Raw genomic sequence first — 23,833 nt, 5'->3', positions numbered from 1 at the left:
TAATTTTGCACTAAGAATATTTTTTACTATGGAAAACCCAAGTGTTTGGAGTAAGCAGACGGCTCAGCCTAAAGAGCTGGAAAATATGTGCCCCTCAGTGGGGAGCTGTAATATATTTCCCCTTTTCTGTGCCAGATTCGGAGTGCTCAGCCAATATAGAATTAAATGGACCTTGGCAAAGCAGCTTCCTGAGGAGCATAATTAGCTGGTGGCTTGGAGTGCTCTCTAATTCAATTAGCAGCACCATTTATCAGAGCCAGCTGAGATTTACATTTGCACTTGCTGACGTCAATGTGAGACTCGCAGTGAGTCCCAGAAGCCTCCAGTTCAGCAGGAGTGAATTGAACTGCTGGGGTCATTTATTTTCAAAGAACAAGAGCTGGAGTTTGGGGTTGGAGGGGGGAGGTGTGTGATGGGAATTTTCCCCCCAAATGCTCCTTTCTCTACAGCCACTGAGCTACAGACCTGAAAACTACACTGGCAGCTCCCCTCACAGCCCGGTTCTGAAGTGACACTTCAGTTCCACCTTCCCTTTTGTTCAAAAGGCCGCATGTTCATAGTGTTTGGTACTTCATTTCATAAATAGCAGGGGACATTTCACAATTGTGTGGAAGCAGGTGCTGGATTTGAGATGTGTCATTCTGCTGAGCTGGGGAGAGGGGTGGTACATGCTCAGAAATGCAAACCCTCTGTAGAGATGTTGAAGCAAAATGCCAATACTAGGATGCAAAACAATAGATAGGTATTTACCTGCCACCGCTGTTACAGAGTTGAAGCTCCTCACTCTTTCATTCATTGCCAACAAACTCCTGGAGATTAGTGGGAAGCTAATAAACTTTTAGTTCAAGTGGGAAACTGCAACATAGGGAAGGTTTAAGAGACCTGGAGAGAGTCAAGGGAGCACTAAGTTGCAGCTGAACACCTGAATCACTCATCCACCCTACCTCTTCTCCAAGGGCCAAACTACTGAAAGATATATAAAATACATGACCAAATCAGACAGGCCACGGTTTCTGACTTACTGTTCTTCTTCAGGGGGAAGAGAATCTGTCAGACAAGCAGGGTGACAAGGTGAGGAGACACTGCTGGTTCTCTCAGCACCAGTTGTACACCCCCCAGGTATGCACATGCCCTTCTAGTCTTTCACTAGCACTGTGCACTCAAGCTGCCCCACCTGCCGACTGCAGAAGGGACAGAGCCCAGGGCTCCAAACTGCAGGAGCTCTGAAGGTACTAACAGCAGGAATGGAAATCAGACCTGCTGCTATGGCAACCTGGCCTCCTCCACTGGTGAAGGCACCACACCTCCCCTCTCCTCCAGCTGTGAGCCGTTGATAAGGAACAGCATGTAGAATTTCCATGCAGAACAAGAACAGGCGCAGAGGAGGCTGACAGGCGACACCAGCAGGGCTAAGGGTCTTACTGCCTGATCTCCTCCTGGGACACGTTCTGCAAACCCTCTTTTATTTCAGTCTCCCACTAGTGCAACAGCATCTTTTGTTAAGGAGGACACAGCAGCTAGAAAGATCCTCTTTCCTCCCCATCACCTTTAGATGATCTGTTCTAAGGTTTTGCCAATTGCATAGCCAGTAAGTATGTTCTGCTTTCCCCATCCTCAGTATTCTCCCTTTACATCTCATCATTACAGGGTCAGAATGCTCTGAAGTTTCAGGATCTCCCTGCAACTCCCTGCTGCTCCATAGTGAGATGCTACCTTTATAACAAGCCAAGCTATTACTTCCAGTGGTAACAGTCACATGCACTCTCCCTTCACAAGCCAGACATGAAGGACCACACACAGAAATCAACATCCCTGTATCGAGTGGGTTACCAGATTTTAGCTGTGGGCTTGCAGAGACAGCCAACAAGAAGCATACAGTTTAGGAATCTAGCCGGAGTTTAGATCTAAATGCAGTGCACAGCATCATATATCAAATCAAAATGATTGCACAGGTTTGCAGTGCCAAGCTCGGGAACAAGTTACCAGCCTCAGTCTAGCAGGAAGTACTTTGACAGCATTTCCCCTAGAAGTACAGAGCTGCACCACCACATCTACCTATGTATTCCGCTAAATTCATAAGCAAGACAGATATTTGTGCATGGCAGGATGCAGGGGTTTAGCTGTAAATAGGAAAATTCCTTAGGCCTATCAATTTCCCCTAATAAGAAGGAAAGGGGAAAAGGAGAAAGAAAAATGTCATGAGTGACTTGCAGAAACAGCATTAAAGCAGTGAAGAGTGACAAGGACTCAGCTCATTACTGAGCTGTGTGTTTAACTCCAGCTTAACTCCTTGCACTGATTCCAGCCAGCACTGCACCCCCATGGTTAAGCCAAGGTAGCTTAAAGGGTCACTTGGACATGACTCAGTACCTCTGATTGACTTCAAAGTATTTTAGACGCAGTCCAAACAATCAAAGCTTGGCTGTTTAGCAGAGGATAGGAAGATAAACCAGCTTTAAAAACACATGAATGCAGGGGTACATGCTTTGCACAAAGAGTCCTTTGCAAAACTCTTAATGCAGATGCTGCTTTTGCCTCATTAACAAGACTCATTGGCCATCTCATTTTCCTTCCCTAAAGCCTGCCCACATGTAACAGCAGGTCTCTTGGAAAACATAGTTCATAAAAGACCTTGCCAAAAAAACTTGTTTGTGTCAGCAGGCTGGGAACATTAGAGCACTCCTGGGAGCTGCTCTAACCTTATCACTCTTTCTCACTGTTCAACTGCTTTTACCAGCCCCCCCTCCCTGGAGGGTCCTATTACTAGGAAGTAAGAAGGTCTCACATAGAAAATAGGAGGGCACTGAACTCTCTGTTAGTTTTTTTTTTTACAGAGATTTTTTTTTACAGAGCTGTCCTGTTGTGACAGACACGTGACCAGAGCTTTAAATGACTTTATATGAAATAACCATCCCCTTACAGCTGAGCGTTTCTGTATTTGCAGGAATGTATTAACAGCATTACCACTCTGACAACCCTGATTCCACCCCTTATTAGCCTGAAGAAGAGCAATTGCAATCTCTGCTTCTCACAGAAGTTCCTGTTCAAACACACAAGCAAGTTATTCAGTGAGTAGCAGAACTAATAAAAAACATATTCTAACACAGGTCTCTCCCATGGATTCTCTGAAGCCTAATAAAGGTGGGATCCTGCTGACTTGACGAGACTGCCACCTTTCATAAAACTTTAAGATCTCATGTTCTTTGAGACTGACTTACACCTGCCTTGAATTTAGCTGGAACAAGTCAGCAGATTCAAAAGTCTGTTGGAGGAAACTACACCTCATCTCCTTAGAAAGCAAAACTAAAAACATTACTTCAGCAAGAAGTGCACACGGAGGGTTCTTTTAAAAAATAATCCTTCTCAACACCCTTCCCAACTCACCCTTCAAAGCAATCTAAGGCATCACTTTTGCAAGCAGAAGTTTGACAAAGGTTCCACTGTAGCCAGCAAGCTGCCTGTACTGGAAGCTAGATTACAAGCTAGCGTTTGCCAGTGTATCTTTCCCCCCTATACACAGCTACTTTTGCAAGTGGATAACTGAACAGAGTTAGTTCACAGACTTGCCAGTCTTTCTCTCTCCCTCTCAAACATGTAAAGCATACCTGGAAGCATCTAGGAATGGCTTGTAGGCAATGGTTACCCAGTCCTCTTTGTTGGCAGAGTACCTTGGCTCCCTTGGGGTTTCAGCTGCTGTATCCAAGTCCACGAGATAGTGGCATTTGGAAATGTCAATCTGCAGAAAGACAGACATTCGTGTGTTTTATTCCCAGTAGGCTTCTAGTTGCATATGCTCATTCATACAGGCTGTTACTTATCGATGAGAAGGGGTTAAATTTCTAGCAATGGGTGAAATGCTTCATGCAGGACACATGGTAAAATATTTTGGACATTTTCAAGTAAAACCTTTCTGAGGGAACACAGAATACCACTACTGGTCTGATTACAAGGGGAGAGTTAGAGGGTCCATCTCTGAGGAAGTACCACTTCAAGGAAGCAGCGTCACACAGATGAATTACGTATGTGCCCAGCTAAATGAGCTGTGGGCAATGTCCTCAGAAGACTCACGTTATGCAACCTTCTCTTTCCTGCTGGGGAGAGTGCTCTTGGATATGAACAGGATGTATTCATTTATACAAATACCCTGTCTCCTTTCTGGCTAACAGCCCCCTCCTCACAGGTACCCCATAGTTGCTGAGGAATAACTGCCAAGACAATACAAATTTTCAGCGACAAAGACAACTTGAGCTCCTACCAGGACAAACTGTATTAATATCCATTAGAGGTTAAGTTTCATACAAGGTAGTCCAACAAGAGGCTACATTGTGTAGAAACCTCTGCACTGAGTGTAAGACATCTAGGAGGTGAGAATAGGATGCAAATAAGGGCTGAAGTCCTCCTATTGAAGATCTCATTGTCTTTAAGTGATCTATGGCATGTTTTCAGTAGTGAACTAATCCCAAGCCTAACACATGTTTAAAGTGCACCAAGGTAGCTGTATTATTACAATGCAACAAAAATGAGCCCCTCACAGATGCAGCAGACAGCAGCAAGGCTGAGCTTTTGCTGGCATAATGATATTCAGCCACTTGAGCAAAGCAAGTTCTATCAGGTGGATACCAGATGGCTCTGTGGCATCAAAACTGAGTGGCAAATGAGATCATACCCTGGGAAACTCAGCTGAGGAGAATGTTGAATCCACTTGCACTGTATGAGAGAACATTTCAGGCTCTGAGAGAGGTTCTGGCTCATTAGCAAAAAGACTCCCAAACCATTAATGAAGTTTTTCTCTAAGGGATGTAGAATCATTCAGAGAAATATAAGTTATTGCCTCAAGCTCTAAGGCTGATCTTTCTTCTGTCGTTCTAAATGCTCCCTAAAGGGTTGGTACTTACAGTGCATAGGGATTTTCTGCCAGGTGAAAGAAAGATTTCCCTTCTACCACTGCCAGTAGAGCAGAGTGCATTCTTTCAAGTTACACTGAAGCTAAGGGTAATATTCATCCTGGTCACAGAGCAAACAGAGAATGCACGCATTTATTTGGGGATTTACACAAGACTTCAGTGGTGTACAGGCCTTGAAGTGTTTCTTTGTAGAAAGAAGTCAGCTTTAGGGAACAGAACTGTAAGGAATTACATCCTCTCCTCTTCTGTTCTCCTTTCCTTTTCCTCCTCTCATTCTTCCTTTGTTCAATGCAACCGCTATGCTAAGTGGTGGAGAACTGAATTGGATCACATCCTGAATAACAGGAGCGGGCACAGTATAGCACAGAGATGAAGCTAAGGGCACAGCCTGTTGCTGTACTGCTGTAGCCGAATGTGTCTCAGTGTCTGGAGCTTGTCTGGTTTACCACAGCTAAAGTTCAACTGTTTTGAGCAAAACCGGAGACTTTTTACTGATCAAACACATATTTCAAAAATAGGACCAAGCTTCAGGTGGTTTCTACCATTCAAAACAGTGCTAAAGGCAATTGGAAAAGAAGCGAAAATAGTGGCTTAACAAACAACAACTCTGAAGGGAGGAGTTTTTAACAGTTTCAGCTTTTAGGCCTTATCCACTGTTCCTGCTTGGATACATCCTTGTAAGAAACCATGCTCCTTATCTCATTCTTAGCAGTTTCAGAGACAAATGCATCTCCAAAATAGGACAAGTACAAGTAAAGTGCTGTTCAACATGATTAAGGAAGGAAGAATTGCAAAACAAGAAGATCAGATCACTCTTTTCCCCAGTGTCTCATAGCAACAGAAACACCTAGATTTACTCTTCAATTTTCAAGCAGAGCGGTAATAGATACTTACACCTGAAACTGAGAGATCAGTCCTGTTTCTGCAGCCATTAATTGGTTTTAAGCCCCATGGCTCAAATAATCCTTTTAAATGATTTGTTTTCTCCCTTTTAAATGACCAATAGACTCATGCTGGTTAGATTTATTTGCTATGATGGTCCTTTCCAGTGCTTGGTAGCTTTTTATTTTTTAAAGCAATCTGGGTACGTTTGCACTTATAAGCTCTCTAAGCCTGAAAAAAAGATCTTGTTCTCTTGGTGTCATTAGCAGGCCAGAAGGAAAAGTTTTAGGACTCCATTTAAAATTCACATTTTGTAGCTAACTTCTGATGCCCTAGGCCCTTTTGCTTGCATAAGAAATAATAAATAATAAAATTGTAGGGTGACATTAAGAAACAACCATGAAACAAAAGTGTGTTTTGCTCCATTAGTCACAGGCTGCTCACCAGCCAGCTGTCTGTGCTAAAAATATGCCACAGTTAAAGATTTGGTAAATTAAATACACTGCAGCAGACAGCTTCTCTCAGGTGGGAACACGCCTCCTTCCCATTTCCAGTAACTACATAATGAGGCTCAAAATAAGAGTGTTTTAACCCAGAAGCCTGATCCCTGCTTTTACCCACAAGATTTGCTCCTGTGTGACAGTACAGTATCCACTTTTCTGAGCAGATGACAAAGTGCTTGTACAATGTCTTAACAGATCAAAAGACAGGAGCCACATAATGAAGTATATGTTTACCGTCTTCAGCCAGATCATTCATGCAAACCAAAGACCTGGTCCATTACATGTGGGTGCTTCCTATATACTGACAGACATATCAAAGGTACCCTCCAAGGTGCTAAGAGAGAATGAAGACAATATTAGGCAATTCTTGGCAGCTCCTCTCATTCAGCCCTCTGGACAAAAAAAGAAAGGATGACTAAATACTGCAAAGAATATTTAGTGCACTGCTAAGATTTAACCTGCTCAATAATTGTAAAGAAGTCAGTTGACAATAACTTTAACATTCATACGTGTGCACTGGTTTTTGTTTAGGTAACACAATACAAGCTAGCAAAGTAACAAATTCATAGCACCAGTATATATTTACAGATTCCCATTGAAGTCACTGATGGAATTGTCTCAGTAAAGTTCCAAATTAAGTCCTCCTTCTCAGTTGCAATTATGGTGTAAACATTTATATTTTAAAAGAACGGAAAATACAAAGGAAAAATTAAGTCCCTGCTTAGTGACAAACACTTTCTGAGGGGATTTCAAATTACTCATTCAGTTCACTTTACTGTGATCACAGTAACACATTATACTAAACCCAAAATTGCAATAAGTAAGAATTATTACTTCCATTTCTCCTTTTTAATTATGTCTTTAAATAAAAATAAGCAGATAAAACGCAAACAGAAACCACTCACATAAACGGAGAAATTTCCAAGTGCTGCAAAGAGCCCATCTTTTTCTGTAACTTGTACAGTCCCACAGAAATAAAATGTGGAGACCCAATCATATGCATTATACTAATACAAATTATACAGTAAGGTAAAGAAAACAGGAATATAATCCTTACATATCGAGATGGCTCTTCCTTGTTTTGGTCATTCATATCAGTGGGAATGATCCGTGTGGCCATTGGTCCCTTGGCAAATGGTTTTGGTAACTGACCTCTGAATTCTGAGAGGATAAACTGGAGCTGCCAACTGCAGAGAACAGTGTCAGAAAGGCTAGCAGGAAAATGCAGGAGCTAGTAACATTTTGTGTTGAGAAAACCAAAAGCATAACGAAGGACATTTCACTCCTGAAGGCAGGCAGACCTGCTAGAGGAGCAGTCACACTACAAATTTTCAGTAGCTTGTGGCCAACATAGTCTGATGAGAACAAACTTCAGAACCCTTTGTTTTGGATAGACTGGTGTCATCACATATGCAAGGTCTTGAAGGTTACTCCCATCAATAATTCTTACGAGAAACACCCCTTCTTGTGAATCTCACCAAATTGTGCCTTTTACATTAAATGACTTACTTATCTGGCAGGAGAAAGCTGCTTGGAAATCTGTGCCACTCCTTTCCCACACAGACATTAACCGGTCTCCCCTCTGGCACAGTGTGAATGCTTGGGTCAGAAGCAATCCTGTGAAATTCCGGGTAGAGATCCAGGGGCCCATGGTAGCCTACAGGAGGCAGAAAGTTTAAATAAAGGTAAAGAAATAGGTGATATTTACATGACTCTTTTTGAAAGACTACAATAAATTGCTTATATGTAACCATTTAACTGATAATTTCTTGAATAAATTAATTGCACTATGCTAAAAAATGGCTGAATTCAAAAGGTCCCCCTCAATTTAGCAATGCTTGTACCCTACCACCCTTATTCACATTCTCCTGTCCTGACTGTCAATGGCTACCATCAAGCAAAAAAATACTGATGAGATTAGAAGGCTCACTGCATGGCTTTGATCCAAGAAAGTACTTAAGGACCCTATATAGTCCATCTACATTAAGGACACATGCACCTAATCACAAGTTTTAAATGGAAAACTGCTTTTTCGAGTGGGATCATGTTTGAAAATTACAGTATCTGCTCTGATACCAGTCTGGATACAGGTTTTATACCAGTATAGTTGCACTGGCTGAAGGTGAAAGGCAACAGATTTTTCACTAATAAAATTCTAGTAATTCATTCATATGCATTTAATACATACGTACGTTCATACATACTTACAAATATATACATACAAATATGCATATACAAAGACACACATGCAATCATTCATTAACGGTGACCATTAAAACTTACACCTTTGCCTCAATGACATCCAAGGTTACAAGGTTCCTACAGTCAAAGCAACACAACTTTGGCAGGCCTTAAGGTTTGCCAAGACCAATACCCAAGAAAGCACAGAACAAATCTAATATACCAACCTCTGAATAAGGCAACAGAGCGTGACAATGACAAAAGGCCAAAGAGAAAGACAGTCCCCAGAGCCAACCAGTTGGAGGAGACTGTGTAGTGTTCCAGGCGGTAGCGCTGGAATATGAAGTGGTAACATTTCTGAGGAAGGATTAAACAAAGAGAGAGCATAAAATTACTTCAACTGTGATATCTTCAGCAAATTTCTGTTTTTTTATAGGACCTTTAAGCAGTGCCTGCAACCCCCACCAGATCATTGATCTTCATTTTTTTACTGAGATCCATAAAAAATGCACAGAACTTCACATGGCTTGATCATTTTTCTTAACTGATAATCTAGGGTATTGAAAGACATTTTCAGCTCTTTTCCCTAGGAAAGCCTTTAGTCAAACTGTGAACTGTTCTCTAACAGGGCTCCAGCTTGCTTGTTCCCAGGTGAATCAGCAGCAACTGTCCCTTTCGGGCACTTCTGTAGTACTTCCCTACATAGACAGGCCTCTTTTTCAATGCTGGACTGACTTCCTCTCTAACAGAAGTTCCATAACCCAGATTTACTGAGTGACCTATGGTTGTTTACCCTGTCTGCACAAAGTACAGCTTTGAAGTGGATAAAAATACACAGCACATTCTGCATCCACCTTTAAACATCAGCCACTGAAATTATTAAAGGAAAGCCCTTTAAGTTTTACCATTTTAAAAGCCTTTCTCGGAATACCCAGAACTACATCCATACTCTGCTTAGTCCATCCCTCCTCCTCTGCCTTTCTGCAGGAGTGATTATTCACATCGTATTCTAATCTTGTTTCTGTTCCTCTTGTCTTGTTTGCATTTTTCTCATAACAGCCAGATGCACATGGTTTAGAGGAGTAGACTCTGACAAGCTTGTACTGGTGGGCAATCAGTTCTAAGTTCTCAGCTGGATACTAAATACTGGACAACATGTTATCAAACTGTCAAAATATGCAGGACAGAAATACACCACAGATTTTCCTAAAGCCATATTTGGCAAGGTACTAAATCACCGCCCTCGATGAATGTTTTGACAGCACATAGCAATTCTCAGGGCTATGAAGCTGCTGACATTACAGAGCTTGACCCTGTGCAAATGTAAGGACTGAAACTCATCTGAGGTGCTCGAGCTTAGCACTGCAAAGCACCAGTAGTGATGGAAGATCAACGTCAGAATAGCAACTGAACAGGGAAAGAGTTAGTGTGATTTGAGGGATGCAGGAAATGGTGGTGGGGAGCCCAGGACAGAACAGCCATCAGTGATGCATGGCAGGACAGAGGAGTAATAGCAGAATGAGGCCAAACAGCTGGAAGAAGATCAAACAGACTAGTAACTGCATTCCTGCACCTCTCTAACAGAGGAAAGATGAATAATTTTCAGCTTTGGAAAGATCTATATCAATCTACATCAGTGCTTTACTCTGTGAAGTGTTTCAAGTGATATTTTCTAAACATCCAATTTTTGGCTCTTCCAAATGTCCAACGCATTTTCCCGACGCCTAAACAAGATCGCTTTCCCTTTTGTAAATTAACAAAGGATTCTTACTAGAATACAACAAAATATATTTCCTACATACACACATTCCTACCCCTTAAAGCTTGCTTAACAGCAGACAAAGGAGGCACAATGCTATAAGTTACTAATCCTTATGACATCTCTTGGATGCTGTTTTGTATTGACTCTACAGCACTACAACTTTTCCTCACCAGAAATTCCCACTTGGGATGAGAGAACAACTTGAAGTCATCATGAAATAATTAGTGGCAAGGAAATGTTCTCAACCGTTTATCACTTCACTTCTGATCACCTTATAAAGCCATGAAATCTGATCTTTTTTTTGCTGGGCTGTTAAGCAGTCTGCACTGAAGTCCAAGATTATTAGATGAGTTCATTCTGTATGACACGTGGGAGGGAAATCCCAAACACTTTTGCTTTTACACCACATCTTACAGAGGGCTAATAGTTTTCCACATACTCTAAATCAACCTGCAGAGGAAGATTATGGTTCAGCTTGTAAAATCAGCAAGACACACACACACAGTGTTAGAACAGCTGTGTCTTTTGCTTCCAGAGTCTCAGACCTATCCGTAACACATGGTTCAAAAATAAAACTGTACCAGCTAACATACTGAAGGCAATGATCAAAAGTTATGCATAGGACACAGTCCTGAACTATGTAATCACTACAGGCTGTGTCACAGACACAATATTCTGAAGATGCTCCCTTACTTTGGGAAGCAATGTTAAAGCAGTCAGCTAACACATATGCTTCCTAAAGGTATGAGCTCATTAAAAAACACATGTTCCACTTAAACTTACCTGAAGAGCAGAGAGAGCAACAGCACTACAGAGGCAGATGAGGGGATAGATGGGAAAGAGAAACCTCTCTTCTTTGTGGGGCTGACTGAAGAAAATCATGATCCAAATGTACATAGGAGCTAGTGTCAGCCAGTAGGGACGGCCCAGATTCTGAACTGAAAGAAACAAACACTCAGCAAAGCAGTAACATAAGAATAAGGGCTTTATCCTTAGTCTCACAATCAAAATTCCCTTTTTTCAGACCCAAACCATTGCCTTCAGACCCAAACACACCATGTTCTGAGCAGCTGTGTGCTAAAATCTAGGTAACATATTCAGAGTCAGTACAGAGTTTGATCTAAGGATTTTCATAGATTGCTACAATGCTAACAATTTCAACAGACTTTAGAAGACCAAAAGCAGAAAATAAGGGACTGTTACTGAATTCAAGCTAAAGACACACCCATCAAGAACTTACATGTCTAAACAGGCAGCCACTAGATTTCCTGCTGTATATTATGCTGCACATGAAAAGATCAGATAGGATCTCCTCTGAACCTACCCTTCCACTTACAAATGGTTGTTTAGTGACTGAAATTTCCACTACCTTCATTGCTTCATTACAAAAATAACAGCATGAGAGGTCTCAGAGGCACATTCTGCTTAACAGAGGAAATAACCGATTCAAAAATAGCAATTACCCTGAATTTTAGTCACACTGAGGAGGGTTCTACAGCGCCTGACAATTTTCAGTCCCTTTTCTGCCCCCTTGGTACTCCCAACAGAAGAGTTAAACAATTAAGCTAATGGCATTTCACAGACAATAAGAACAAAGCAGTTGGCAGAATCATTCCTGCTGTTAAGTACAAGAACACCAAGTGAACAGCAGGAAATCTTGCATTTAGAGGATCTCCTATTGAGCTTTTACTGGTTTCTGACAGTATGTCCCTTATATAAAAGGAACAGATATAAGGAATAAACCTGCTGACGTACATTTTCAGCAAGGATTATGATGCTTTTGTTTCTTGTATTCAGTAAAAAAATGAGAGTGAAGCACTAATTGGACCAATGAATATGGAGGCTGCTGATGACACTTAATGAATCTTTCCTAAGAAAACTGTGAAGAAGAATCCACACTTCCTCAACACCTTTTTCTTCTCTAGAGTCAATTGCCAAATGTCATGTTTTTAAACTGATGGCATTTCATTTAACAGAAAGCTCAACGTGAAGTAGGGAATATTCTGGTTCCTCTTTTCTCTACTTCAGTATACCCACACCTATGGGGAAGGCTTCCCAAAGCACGTGGTATCAAGACTGCCCTGCTAGATCTTAAGTCCCGCAAGCTGAAGAGTGCTGCTCCCAACATGGGCATGAGCAGCAGAGACCGGAGGATGCCTATTTGTAGGCTCTGCCCTAACAATCAAAAAGGAAATAACAACTCTGTTCTCAAAAACTGCTGCTAAAAATCATTATGGCAGTGGTATAAAAAAGTAGCAATGGAAGAGGCAGTAAAAGGTTCCCCAAATAACTCTAAAGATTACCATTTTCAGGAGCACATAAGATGGAAACAACAATGGGTACTTAGTTTCCTTCTCCCATAAGATTTTTGATGGGGGTATTTCTAATGCATTTGCATGTATGGCTGATGGTTATGTACCATACAACTTGCTAAGCTTACTCTGGGTATGGATAGTTCAGCCTTGATAACACGCCGATCCTCCTGAGTTGGAGGCAGAGAACACAGGAATCATCCTTAAGAAGAGCAATGTTTCTGCCCTTTTGCAGACAACACGTATGTAGATGCATCTCACTGTGCATTCTTTCTACAGAGCAACTCCAACTGGAGTCAATATTGGACTGAATAATAAACACTAGGAACTTTCCTGTTACTCCAAAGACTTTCTTGTGAACCTAGTTTCACTTCCAATAAAGCAAAGCTGCTCTTTGGCAGGAAAGCTCTTGCTTTAGCAACAAGGCTGAGATCTGGGCTGTCTGTGCTTGGCTCTCACAGCTGTCTTGCACTCACCATGAAATTTCTGAAGCAAACACTCCATGAGACAAGTCAATGGCAGCACAAGCAGCGCCAAAATAAATGCCACGTTGAAATTCAGAAAGCCATTGATGAAATAGAAGGACCAGGGTTCCGTTCCTAAAGGATAAGGAAAGGAAACAAGAGTTTTTAGATACAAGCATGCATGAGATCTAGGTGTAACAGCAGCTTCATTCCTTCTCTGCCTTACACAAGCTGAGATAACCAGCAGCAGACATCAATTCTCCCCATTGCAAGCATAGTGGAACCAAAGAATAGAAAGGGTGTGGACAGAACATCTTGCAACTGGACAGAGGATGCAGACACGTGGAATAAGCCTGAGCCATCTCAAAGCAGTCTCATTGTTCTGCCCTTCACCCATAAAACTATCGTAACAGTGGCACGAGTTAGTCAATAGCCATACAAAGGCACCAGAGTATCTCACAAGCATGGCTGCCCACAAAAATTCATTGTCTTCCCTTTCAGAAATTACCATTATTTTCCTTCCTTTTTCACTGGGTCATAGTCATTATCACACCTGCTGCTCATGAATCACAGGCCACTCTAACAGTCAGGCTTGCCCAGGAGAGTTGTGTGACACAGAACTCACCCTTGCATTAAGAAAGGCTCCACAGCAAGAAATTGGAGGCAGAAATCTGTAGAACTAGGAAATTCTACTCCAAATTAATTCTTCCTAATTGCAGAGGAGTAACAGAGGAATAATACAAAAAACCACAATGTTAATGAAGGATCATTATAATGCTGGAGTGATGACGTATGCTCCATGTTGGCAGAACAGAAAATGTACTAAAAAAGAACAAGAAAAAGAGTTCACGTTCACACTTCTCCCCAGCGAAGACTCTGCCATTAAAGTTCATTCAGATGCTAGTTTTGGTGCCTTCTTAGAATCAACACTATTTAAAATATCCCTGCTTCAATTAGTTCTTACAGAGTAGCTTCAAACAGGAGCAAACCAACTGTGCCTCCTACCATGACACACTTGAGTATTTGCTGCAAGCTTCAAATGATATAAATTGAAAGAAATTCCACAGTCCAACTGTCATTTATTTGGACTCTTAATTCAGGATGCTTAAAATCGTGAACAATAAGGAATGCCAGTTCCTCTCACACATTTTCCACTCTCTCAGTTTGATTAGCTCCATCAGTCAGTAAATGACACGCGGGGGCTTTAATCACTGCACTGTTGTGACATGCGTCACATGCCACAGCAATTTCCTGCAATCAGAGCCACTTAAATAGGGTCCATGTTGAAATTAATCAGACAACTGAAAAGCAGCAAGGAAAACCTGAAACCTCTGCAGCTCCTACATCTAAGTATGATTAGAAGCTGCACTAGTAATGTCAGAAACATGTCATTGGAGTTACTAAGGCCAAGTCCAAGCAACAGAGGTTCATTTAGGAAACCTTTAACTATAAGCACTGAAAGCAAACAGCAATTACAGATTTGGATTTTGAGGATTAGGGGGCATTCCCTCCAACTGCCTCTTAATTCTTTCAAGTCCTACAAGAAAAAAATCCTCAGCCTGTGAAAGGCTGAACATGGGGTACTGCAGATTGAAAGATCATGCCAAATGATGGACATGACAGTTGTCTGTATGGCAACATTCTAATAGTAACAACGACCCTTCCCCCTTCTCTAGACTTTGTTGGGCACTCTCCATATTTAAGGACTGCAATTCTAAATAATCACCGTGATAGATCTTGAGCACATATAGAAAGCATATTATTTTAGGACTAAAGCATACTACCCTTCCTAGAGATGAGAGCTGCTGACTGTGATATGTCTGTGAGGGAAAACCCGAGGCAGTGTGGGCTATCACACTGTAAATCTCTCAGTGGACATTCACAAAACGTTTGTGCAAAGGAGGCTTTGCTTTCTTCCCAGCCCTGCTGCCTCCACAGATTCTCTTCTGAGACAATAGTGCAGGTTTTCAAAGACTTAAAGCAGGTTAACACGGTTCGGCCACTCTAGTAACTATTTCAGTGGAACGCCAAGGCCACTCCCTATATGGAAAAAAAAAGGACTAGATTTGGATTCTGTAGCCTGCTTCCCCACTCCCACTGCTATGAACCACAGCCACTTTATCACAGAAGATGCCAGAATGAGACAGAAAGCTTCTTAAACTGATACAAACTGTTAACCCTCTGGCGTTTTCTGGCTGCAGTTAAGCTGCACAGCCAAGTCCCAGATCTTTAAAGGATTGTATCAAGGACCATTCCGTCACCCTTCCACTTGCCCTGGCTGCTATGGCAAGTAAAGGAAATTAACTATGGCTTTCTCTAGTCTGCTCCCTGATATGGTAGCCTGGGACTCAGCAATGACAGACACTTCATGAAGCACACCTCCTGTGCAATCCAGATACAGCCTTAAAGGCCCTGAGGGGCTCTGCTAATAAAGAGGTCAGCTGGTTTGAAGTGCAGCTTTAACAGAAAGACTACTTTCCCACTTTCTCAGGGTTCTTTTTTCAGTGTGACTGAACTGCCCTTAAGACTGAAGCACTGGAACCTCCTTCTCCAGTGAGGGATTTTCTTCTCTGGATGAGGAAAACAAACAAACAAAGAGAAGAACAGTGCACACAGGCAAATTAAATAATTCAGAGACACCAGGCAGAAAGCAGTAGGCTTGGTCACTGTGATGACTCACCCATTCAGAGGCATTCAGTCTCAATGCCTCCCAGGGCAAAATGCTTTTATTCTTGTTATCCACAACGACCCAGAGTGATCTGAGAAAGAATGCAATGTAAAAAAAAGAGCAACCCCAGTGCAAGAAGTCCTGGCCCAGAGCAATGTCCTTCAAGCGAGGAGGGACACTAAAGAACTCTCCATGCACAGTACTGTTGGGAACATGCTTCCACAGCATCATCTTCAGATCATGACAGAAGATTTAACTTCTTGCAAGTATGCCACATGCTAGAGCTGAGCAGATATGGGCTGTAGGCAACACTGATGAAAGCGGTGGGAAGCACTCTGTAGCCCAGTCAGTCCATGGCACTATGGTTCCATGGGGATAACCAACTGTCAGACTCTGAGCCAGAAACCAGTTTGAACTTTGTGCTTTGTGACAGGCTCTGGGAACAATTCCAGAAATCAAACTCACACACAAGTTCACAGAACTTAACAAACCACCATGCTGCAGCTTGACCACAGCAATGGTGAGGGCACTCACAAAGCAGAGCAGTTGTAGGATAAACTTAAGCTATGGTGCCCCGCCCCGTGTTTGTCACAGGCTAAAAACCTGCATGCAGGCAGGAACTGTAGCTCAGCTGTTGAGCAGGAACTAAGCCACAATAATTTGATCATGAGTCACAACCCTCTTTCTAAGCAAGCCTGATTCAGTGCAAGTAGAATAAATAGTCTACTTTCTGCATTTCACTTATTTTCACTCTGTTTAAGAACCAGGACTCAACAGAGCAATACATCATATAAATAAGCTCCAGCACCTTCCCAGCCAAGCTGAACAAAGCTTTCCAAAGTTCCATCACCCTGCAAGTCACAGCCAAGGCTGATTACAGGAAGTGGGACCAAACCTTTGTCATAAATTACGCATTCTTGGAAGAAATAGACAGAAACACCCCAAAGCCTCAGAATCAGGCTTAAGGATATAGGCTTAGAAGCTGCTTTCCCTTAGTTGGAGAAATCTAATCACCCCAGGGAAATACTTATTGCACAGGCTGTATTTATCCAGAAGTGAGTTGCTGAAGAAAAAACAAAACACAAACAAACAAAAAAATCTTGCCTCCAGAACTCCAGAACGCAGGCAAAAGGAAAAATACTGTGGTGCTTACACTGAACATGATAAGGGTTGATGACTCTACAACCTCCAGCAGCTCCTGCTCTCATTATGTGAAAGTTGGGAAATCCCAGCTCCAGAGCCAAAAGGGACTGGCCAGACTCTCATCTCCCCTGGCAGTGTTATTTCTCCCAAGTGTCTTGAAGCTCTCTAAACACACAGTGTTGTCCTGGCCGCATTGCATTAAAGAGCACTTTCAAGCAAGCTCTTTTACTAGCCTGAGGATGTTATATGAATGTCACTATGAATAAAACACTTCAGAATAGATTGGTCCCTGGAGGCTTCTGGAAACAACTCATGCACCACTGTGGAAAAGGTCAAGCAGAAACCCATGCCAAAACCTATCAGAGACAAAGCCTGGAGTTTACTTATAGAAAATTCACAGCAACTGACTTAACAGCCTTCCTGCAGAGACGAAGAAACATGGCAAAGCAGCTGCTGCCCTGCTGTGTCACAGCACAAGTAACAAATCACCACTCAGCACCACCCAAAGCAGGCCTACAAATGAACCAGCAAATATGGCCTGGAGGGCACTGCAGCCTTGCTGCTAACCACTGTTGAATCCCTCCTAGAATATCTCAACAGGGCTGAAACAGATGACAGATGACGCAAGGACCCTACACCCTAAGCTCCCTGAGGTCTCTGCCAGCCTCTCTGAAGCCCTGCTAGCAATGTAATTTTGTGCTTTTCAGCTCCAGAAATAAGATGGTATGAACAACTTAGTGCAGTGGCAGCTCCCAGACAAAGACCACAGCATTGCCATCAAGGTTTAAAAAGTATTGGCCATTTAGGATACTGGCACCTAAAGAGTTACAGACTCTGCACTGTTACCCACTTTCCCAAGGTTCAGCACCATGACTGTAACAGACAAAGAACTCCATTAAAGCTTACAAACACACACACACGTATTGCTTGCGCCCACAGCACTGGCGTAGCATCCAGACACGTTTGCTACTACAGTTCTCTGCTGTGACCCTAAGGCATCTCACGACGGGTTACAAAGCTTGAAAGGAAATAAAAACATCTTAACAGCGTGCAGAAATCCGACACTGGCCTGCGGATTCCCAGCTCGAGAGAGACATCCTGTGGCAAAAAGCTGGAACTGCATCCCCATGGAGCTTGGCGGCTGCTTTTGCTTTAAGAGTACGCCAGAAAAAGGATTGGCAATCAAGATCTGATGGGTCACGGGAGCAAGACAGTAAAGAAAACCGCTGACTCCCTTCCTGTCTTGTGTTAAACTCACCATAGAGATCAGGTCCGTGAGAGGTGAAGACATTGTATAAAACAATGTTGAGAGGTGCAACTACCAGCTTCCCATAGTAATAGCTGTCCACAACTACCAAGGGCACCTGGAAGAAAGCATCTATTACTTCAAGCGCCAAAAGCTTTTGGACAGACTGCCCAAAAACTCCGCGTGATTTTCTTAACAGAACCCACCCTTTCTATTGCAAGCCAAATCCACTCCCTCTCTGCATTGTTGCAGGCACTTACCAAAAACAGGATCAATGACACCACGCACCAGTTGAAGAAACTTTTCCACCTCTGCTTCAGTATCAAGAAGTCAAAGGCAATAGGAAGCCTGAAAGAGAAACCAGCTATCAACTGGAGACATTGTCTTCCCCCACTGCAGGTTCTTCTACCCCATCAAACCAAGGGAGACAGTAGCTGGAAAATAGCCATAACTTCACTGGTCTCTGCCTCTACTCCATATTCCAGTCATCCAACTTTGGTTTCACCCTCAGTATATTAGGGTAAGGAAAATGGTCCCAACCTAGGTCCTTCAAAAGCAAAGAAATCAGGCTATGGAAGCCTGTATCAATGATCCTAGACTAGGCTGGCAGCTTGATCCCTGCTAGTTTCTTCCTCCAGCCCCTACCTTCTCCCCAACCAGGCAAGAAACATTTGCAAAGCACAAAACTTCTAAACCCTCCCCTCCTTACCCAAGAGCTGCACTGAAGGGCCAGCCCAGAAGGGCTCCAGCAGCCACCCCCAGCACAGCTACAGAGGTCTTGTCCATGTACCAGCCAGTCATGGCAATCACTGTGGTGTACATGCAGAAACTGCTGGGGAGAAAAGCTGCAACACAAGGAAAAAAATGGGTTAGCACAGCTCTCCTGCAGTGGGAGAACTGCACAAGGCCAAGATAAGACTAATAATCTCTCATTCATTCCACTGGAATAGGGATGCTGTACTGGACATGTTCATCTAAGTGAAAGCAAAAATAAAAGAGGATTCTTTTTCTTGTTCTGCCAAGACAAGAAATACTTTAAGCATGAAGGCCTCTTTCCTTGGTTGCAGTCAGCAGGGGTAACTGACAGCATCCACAGTTACCACCTGTAACACTTGCTGTATCCTCCATATTCTGCTAGGTTAAGAAAAGAATGAAATGAACCTGCTCAAGTGACAGCAGATGTGAGCTGAGACTGGATACAATCTCTGAAACAACTGAGCAGAGACTGGTGAGAAGTGAAGAACGAGACCCATGACAGTGCAAAAACAAAGGGAAAGTCCTTTCTCCACTGACCATAAACAGAAAAAGGGTAAAATAGGAAATCTCAGCATTCATAAAGCGTGGTACTTCCCTTTAAGTTTCTGTGTGCACACAATACAAAAAACCTTTGCTCAAAGTCTCCCTTTGCACGCTCCTCAATACCTTCGGCAGGTGTTTTGTAAGTCTTATAGTGGTTGGCTAGGCAAATGTGTACAACCAGCCAGGGGAACAGGACACCTAAGCAGACAACAATGCTAAAACATGACCCTCCAAGAACCTCTTTAAAAGGCAAGCCCCATCCCAGAGAAACTGAAGGCAGCAATAAAAACAAACATACCCTGGAAACCGAAAGGTACAAGAGCATGATGCAGGGAACATAATTTGAATCAACACCTATTCTGTCATCACACCTGCCAAACAAATACATGCAGCAAAATATGACAAACAATTGCTAAAGAGATATTTTAGTGCTGTTGATCTTCTCTGTGAACTTGGCTTTGGTTTCTATCTACAAAGTAATAGTTAGTCCTATTCCTAAGCAATCTTACCTGCAGATGAGCAAAACATCCCAGTGCTGAGTACTAAGAAGGCCAACATCAGCCGGCTCACATGCAGCCCAAACTTCTTGCACACAGCCCTAAGGAAGCAAGAGAGAATTAGACAGGCCAAAAATATCCTCAGTACATAAACAAACAGTATCCCATGCATGCAGAGCCATAAACAATCCATGGAATATCCTGACACCTTTACGGTGGGTGAGTCTCATTAGTCAGCCACTGAAGGCAACCTGAAGAGCAGTACAGCTGCCTCTGGCCTGGGATCTCAGATGCTCATCAATTACACTAGTGCAAAACACTTGGCTTATACCAGTGTCAGCTGTGTTTGTACAAATCTCAGGAACTTAGGGAGCCTGCATTGCTGTAACAGCATCAGTCTAAGATTCTCACCCCTCACAAAACCCTAATGTGCAAAAAGCCACAGCTCGCATTCTAAAAACCAGGCTATTGCAAACAAAAATCATGTAAGCTAATAGTCTGAAAGCCCCAAATGAAGAAGCAGCAGGTAAGACTAAAAAACTAGTATAGACAAGATAATTACATGTTCAGGCTACTGCTTTTAGCGGATGTAAATACCATGAGCAAATACATTACAGACAGCAACAATCAAAACTAAAATTCACTATGATAAGCAAACACAGCACCAGTGTCTCCTCCAGCACAGCTTGATTTACAACACACCCACCCTGCTTGCTGGTATCAGTGAGAAAAGGAGTATAGTCAACAAAATACTGGAATGGAGATGTGGGTGGCAGATCTAAGAACATAATTTTGTCCTAACAGTGGAATTCAGACCAATATTTCATTAAGTTATCGTGAGAATACGTTTCAAAGGTTCACTGTGAAGTAGCCCAATTTACCAGATACATGAGCTTCACAGTGTATTTCCTGTTGCAATAACTGAATATGTTACGTGACTCCAAAGCATTCCCTATAGACAGCTTTTAACACTCACTTGTAAAAGTAGAGTTCACAAACACAGCTCAGGAAGGCCAGGAAGCATCGGAGAAAGTAGAAGACAAGAACCTAGGAGACATACTAGGAGTCTGAACAAGGTTTGCAATAAAGCTCATGTACCTGATTTTAACAAGTTTTTAGCAAGTGTAGTAGTTGTCAAAGAGCCTGTTCTTGGGAGACCTAAATCCCAACCCCAAGGGATGCTGAATGTCCTGCCAGCTCAAGGCCTAGCTCTCTTAACACTGAAGTCCTTTACAACACAGAAAAGTGCACACAGTCCACTGAACGTACAGAACTACCCCCTTTTGTTTTCTGTTGTACAGAAATATGCCAAGTGTGGCAATAGATACCCAAACAGAAGGCATTTGGTGCTTTTTTTTTTACATTTCAATGAGTTCAGTTTGCAATATTCCTTGCAAAATAGTAACTTATTATTATAGCTTACTGGAAAAACAAGCAAACAAACACTCACTGATAACTGACATAAAAAACAATTCAGGCTTCTAAAACATCAGGGTGAAACTCACAAGAGTGGATGAGAGCAAAGGGCTGCCAGCTAACTGTTCCCAGATTTGCATACACTCAAAAGCCCAGTAACTAGCCCCTTGGAGGCAGCTTCTCAATCAAATTCTAGCCTTAAGGGATTTTCCTGCAACTTCCCAATCACTTTTCCTTGGATCCCATTGAGTCAGCTTACAAAGCCTTGCACATTATTACAGGAAAGGAAGTGTTTGTAAACAAAGGGGTGTTTTGTAAATACCAGTCCTTTTCACTCCAACAACAAAACAAAGCACCTATTTAACACAGACTAAAGGCATGTTTATTGATCAGAAAAGAAACTTTCACACAGCTGGCTCATTTACCTTATTAGTTTGTAGAACTCTAGCATGGAACAAGGCTGGTAATGCATGAAGCCACAGGTAAGCATAGGAGCGGATGGCATAGGCTGGTGAGTACTCCCATGTCTGAAACCCCTTTCCATAAACGAGGTAGTGTGTCTACAATTCAGATTAAATAAATAAGTATGCATTATACAGAGCAGACAGGTTTGCATTTCTCACCTCTGAATCCCTAAGAAAATTTCTCTTTCAAACATAGAGATTAACACAAGGTTCAAGATAAACCTGCATTTGCACAGCCAGCTACAAACTCTCAAGTATCTTGGAGAAGAGAAAGCCACTTACCGGTTCCCAATAGTTAAAGGTCTCATCGCAGTCAGAGATGTTGCTTAAGAGAGCCGCACAGAACCTGGCTGAAATGAGACACTTAAAAGCCGTTGATCCTTCAGGAGCCCAAACTTGTCCTGCTTTGCTCCCAGAGGATCTAGTCCAAAGATAAAAGTACAGATACACACCCAGAAGACTCGATAACCAGCTCAAGACTAACAATGCGACGCTACGCAAAGAACGGACAAGCACATCTGCATCTCTGTCACCTAAATATGAATGAGTCATTCACTCCTTTCTTTGGGGGATACCTGTCCCCTCCCAAGGAAGCATCATCTTCCACACCACACCATAATGGAACAGGGGCCCTGCGTGCTTAACCCATGGCAGCAGGGCAGCCCCCAGGATCTGCCACGCAGAGCAACCACAGGCCGGAGAGGAACTCCACCGCCAGGACGCCAGGAAGATCCCATTTCCAGCGCACACACGGACCCGGCTGGGTACGCACCAGCCCCTGCGGGGGGGTCACTCCGAGCTGCGGGCACTTTCAGGACGCAAGGACCAGGAAGTACCTGGGCGGGAGCTCGCAGCAGACCCGGCCCCGCCGGCGCCTGGGGATGCCGCTGCGCACCCGCCCACGACAGGCGGCCGCGCGCATCGCCCGGCGGCGGGGGCACGCGCCCGGCGCCCACCGCGTCCCAACCCCGCCTCGCCGCCGGTTCCCTCTCCCGACGCCGGCCCCGGCACCTACTCCAAGCGGGCTTCCTCCGTGACCGCGGCCTCCGATCGCGGTCGGGCCGCCTCCCCGCCACCTCCAGCTCGCAGCCGCTGCCGAGCCCCCTTGGCAGCCATGCCGAGAATGTGAAGCCGAGAACCCCGCTACCTGCCCCGAGCGAACGGAACGAGAGAGCTGCCGAAGCCGCCGGCCGCCATGCCGGGTGTGGGCACGGGCGCGCGCCTCCACGCCGCCTGCGCGGGCCGCCGTCAGCTCGCTCCGCCGGAGTGCGGAGCGCGCCCCGCGGCAGAGGAAGCGGAGCCGGAACACGGCTACCGCAGCCGCAGCTCGCCCCGTCCCACGACTGCGAGACGGCAGCGGCCCCGCTGCGGGGGACGCTCCTGAGGGCCTACGTCCCCTTCCCTGCCCGGACAGACCTGAGCCGGAAAATCGCCAAATGGACAAAAGACGGATGGAGAAAACGCTTTATTGGGTACCCGCCGCAGTGAATAGCTGGGAAAACGGCAGCAACAGCAGCTGTTGCAGGACATTTCCTGCGCACGACTGCGTCTCGCCGGTTCTTCCCGCACTTCCACTCCTCGCTGGCTCTTGCCCCGCTGCTCCTTCCACGCTCGACGGACCCCTCCGCCGGCAGCCGCTGCAGGGACAGGAGGACGCGGTCAGGGCCGAGCAGTCCCCGCTGCTCCGCCGGGCGGACAGAGAGACGCGGGCCCGGCCCCGTAGCACACACTCCCCACCACACTCCCCAGCCGCCCCCCCAACACCTCGGCACTCGCCTTTTCTCACCGGAGCTGGGTTCCGGGACTCCGCCGGCGCTGGGGGCGCGCTCGGAGGCGGCACCCTGGGCACGCGCTGCCGGGCGTGCAATGCAGCGGCTGGAGGGGGCGGCCCTGGTCCCCGAGGTCCCCTGGGGCTCCCTCTCTCCCGTTCAGGTACACCCTGACCCGCACCCCGCTAGCGGGGCGGTCACCCCACACAGGCTGCCAGCTGCGCGCTCTGGAGAGTGCGGGGCAGTTCCTGCCCTAGGGGCAGCGGAATCGCTGTAAGCTCTGGCAAGGGCATTTCCCGGGAGGGTTTGGGGGCTTGGGCAGA

General features: G+C 44.3%; 1 protein-coding gene across 5 annotated transcripts in view; it reads right to left on the bottom strand.

Moving 5' to 3' along the window:
* ALG9 (ALG9 alpha-1,2-mannosyltransferase) overlaps positions 1-23,076 on the bottom strand; it is a 74,357-nt gene extending 51,281 nt beyond the window's left edge. For 4 of the 5 annotated variants that reach the window (XR_009727702.1, XR_009727700.1, XR_009727701.1 and 1 more), the window contains exons 1-14: positions 22,757-23,058; positions 22,024-22,162; positions 21,703-21,837; positions 20,838-20,908; positions 19,874-19,962; positions 18,775-18,910; positions 18,326-18,413; positions 18,078-18,183; positions 13,021-13,143; positions 11,016-11,170; positions 8,698-8,827; positions 7,799-7,946; positions 7,347-7,476; positions 3,606-3,736 (exon numbers count right to left, since the gene is read on the bottom strand). Coding sequence is in view for 2 of the 5 variants with exons in the window: in XM_061368383.1 (XP_061224367.1) it covers positions 3,606-3,736; positions 7,347-7,476; positions 7,799-7,946; positions 8,698-8,827; positions 11,016-11,170; positions 13,021-13,143; positions 18,078-18,183; positions 18,326-18,413; positions 18,775-18,910; positions 19,874-19,962; positions 20,838-20,908; positions 21,703-21,837; positions 22,024-22,162; positions 22,757-22,857 (1,682 nt within the window). In the remaining 3 variants the exon portion in view is untranslated. Of the gene's footprint in view, positions 1-3,605; positions 3,737-7,346; positions 7,477-7,798; positions 7,947-8,697; positions 8,828-11,015; positions 11,171-13,020; positions 13,144-18,077; positions 18,184-18,325; positions 18,414-18,774; positions 18,911-19,873; positions 19,963-20,837; positions 20,909-21,702; positions 21,838-22,023; positions 22,163-22,756 lie in introns of all 5 variants that reach the window. The other variant, XM_061368384.1, reaches the window with a different exon arrangement.
* Positions 23,077-23,833: the final 757 nt, after the last annotated feature.

Source organism: Neopsephotus bourkii, unplaced genomic scaffold (assembly GCF_033783945.1).
Source record: "Neopsephotus bourkii isolate Nb327-2 ecotype Australia unplaced genomic scaffold, CSIRO-AGI_Nbou_v1 NB_1433, whole genome shotgun sequence".
Taxonomy (NCBI): domain Eukaryota; kingdom Metazoa; phylum Chordata; class Aves; order Psittaciformes; family Psittacidae; genus Neopsephotus; species Neopsephotus bourkii.
Note: the sequence above shows the minus strand (reverse complement) of the source record. Positions and strands in the feature narration are given on the sequence as shown.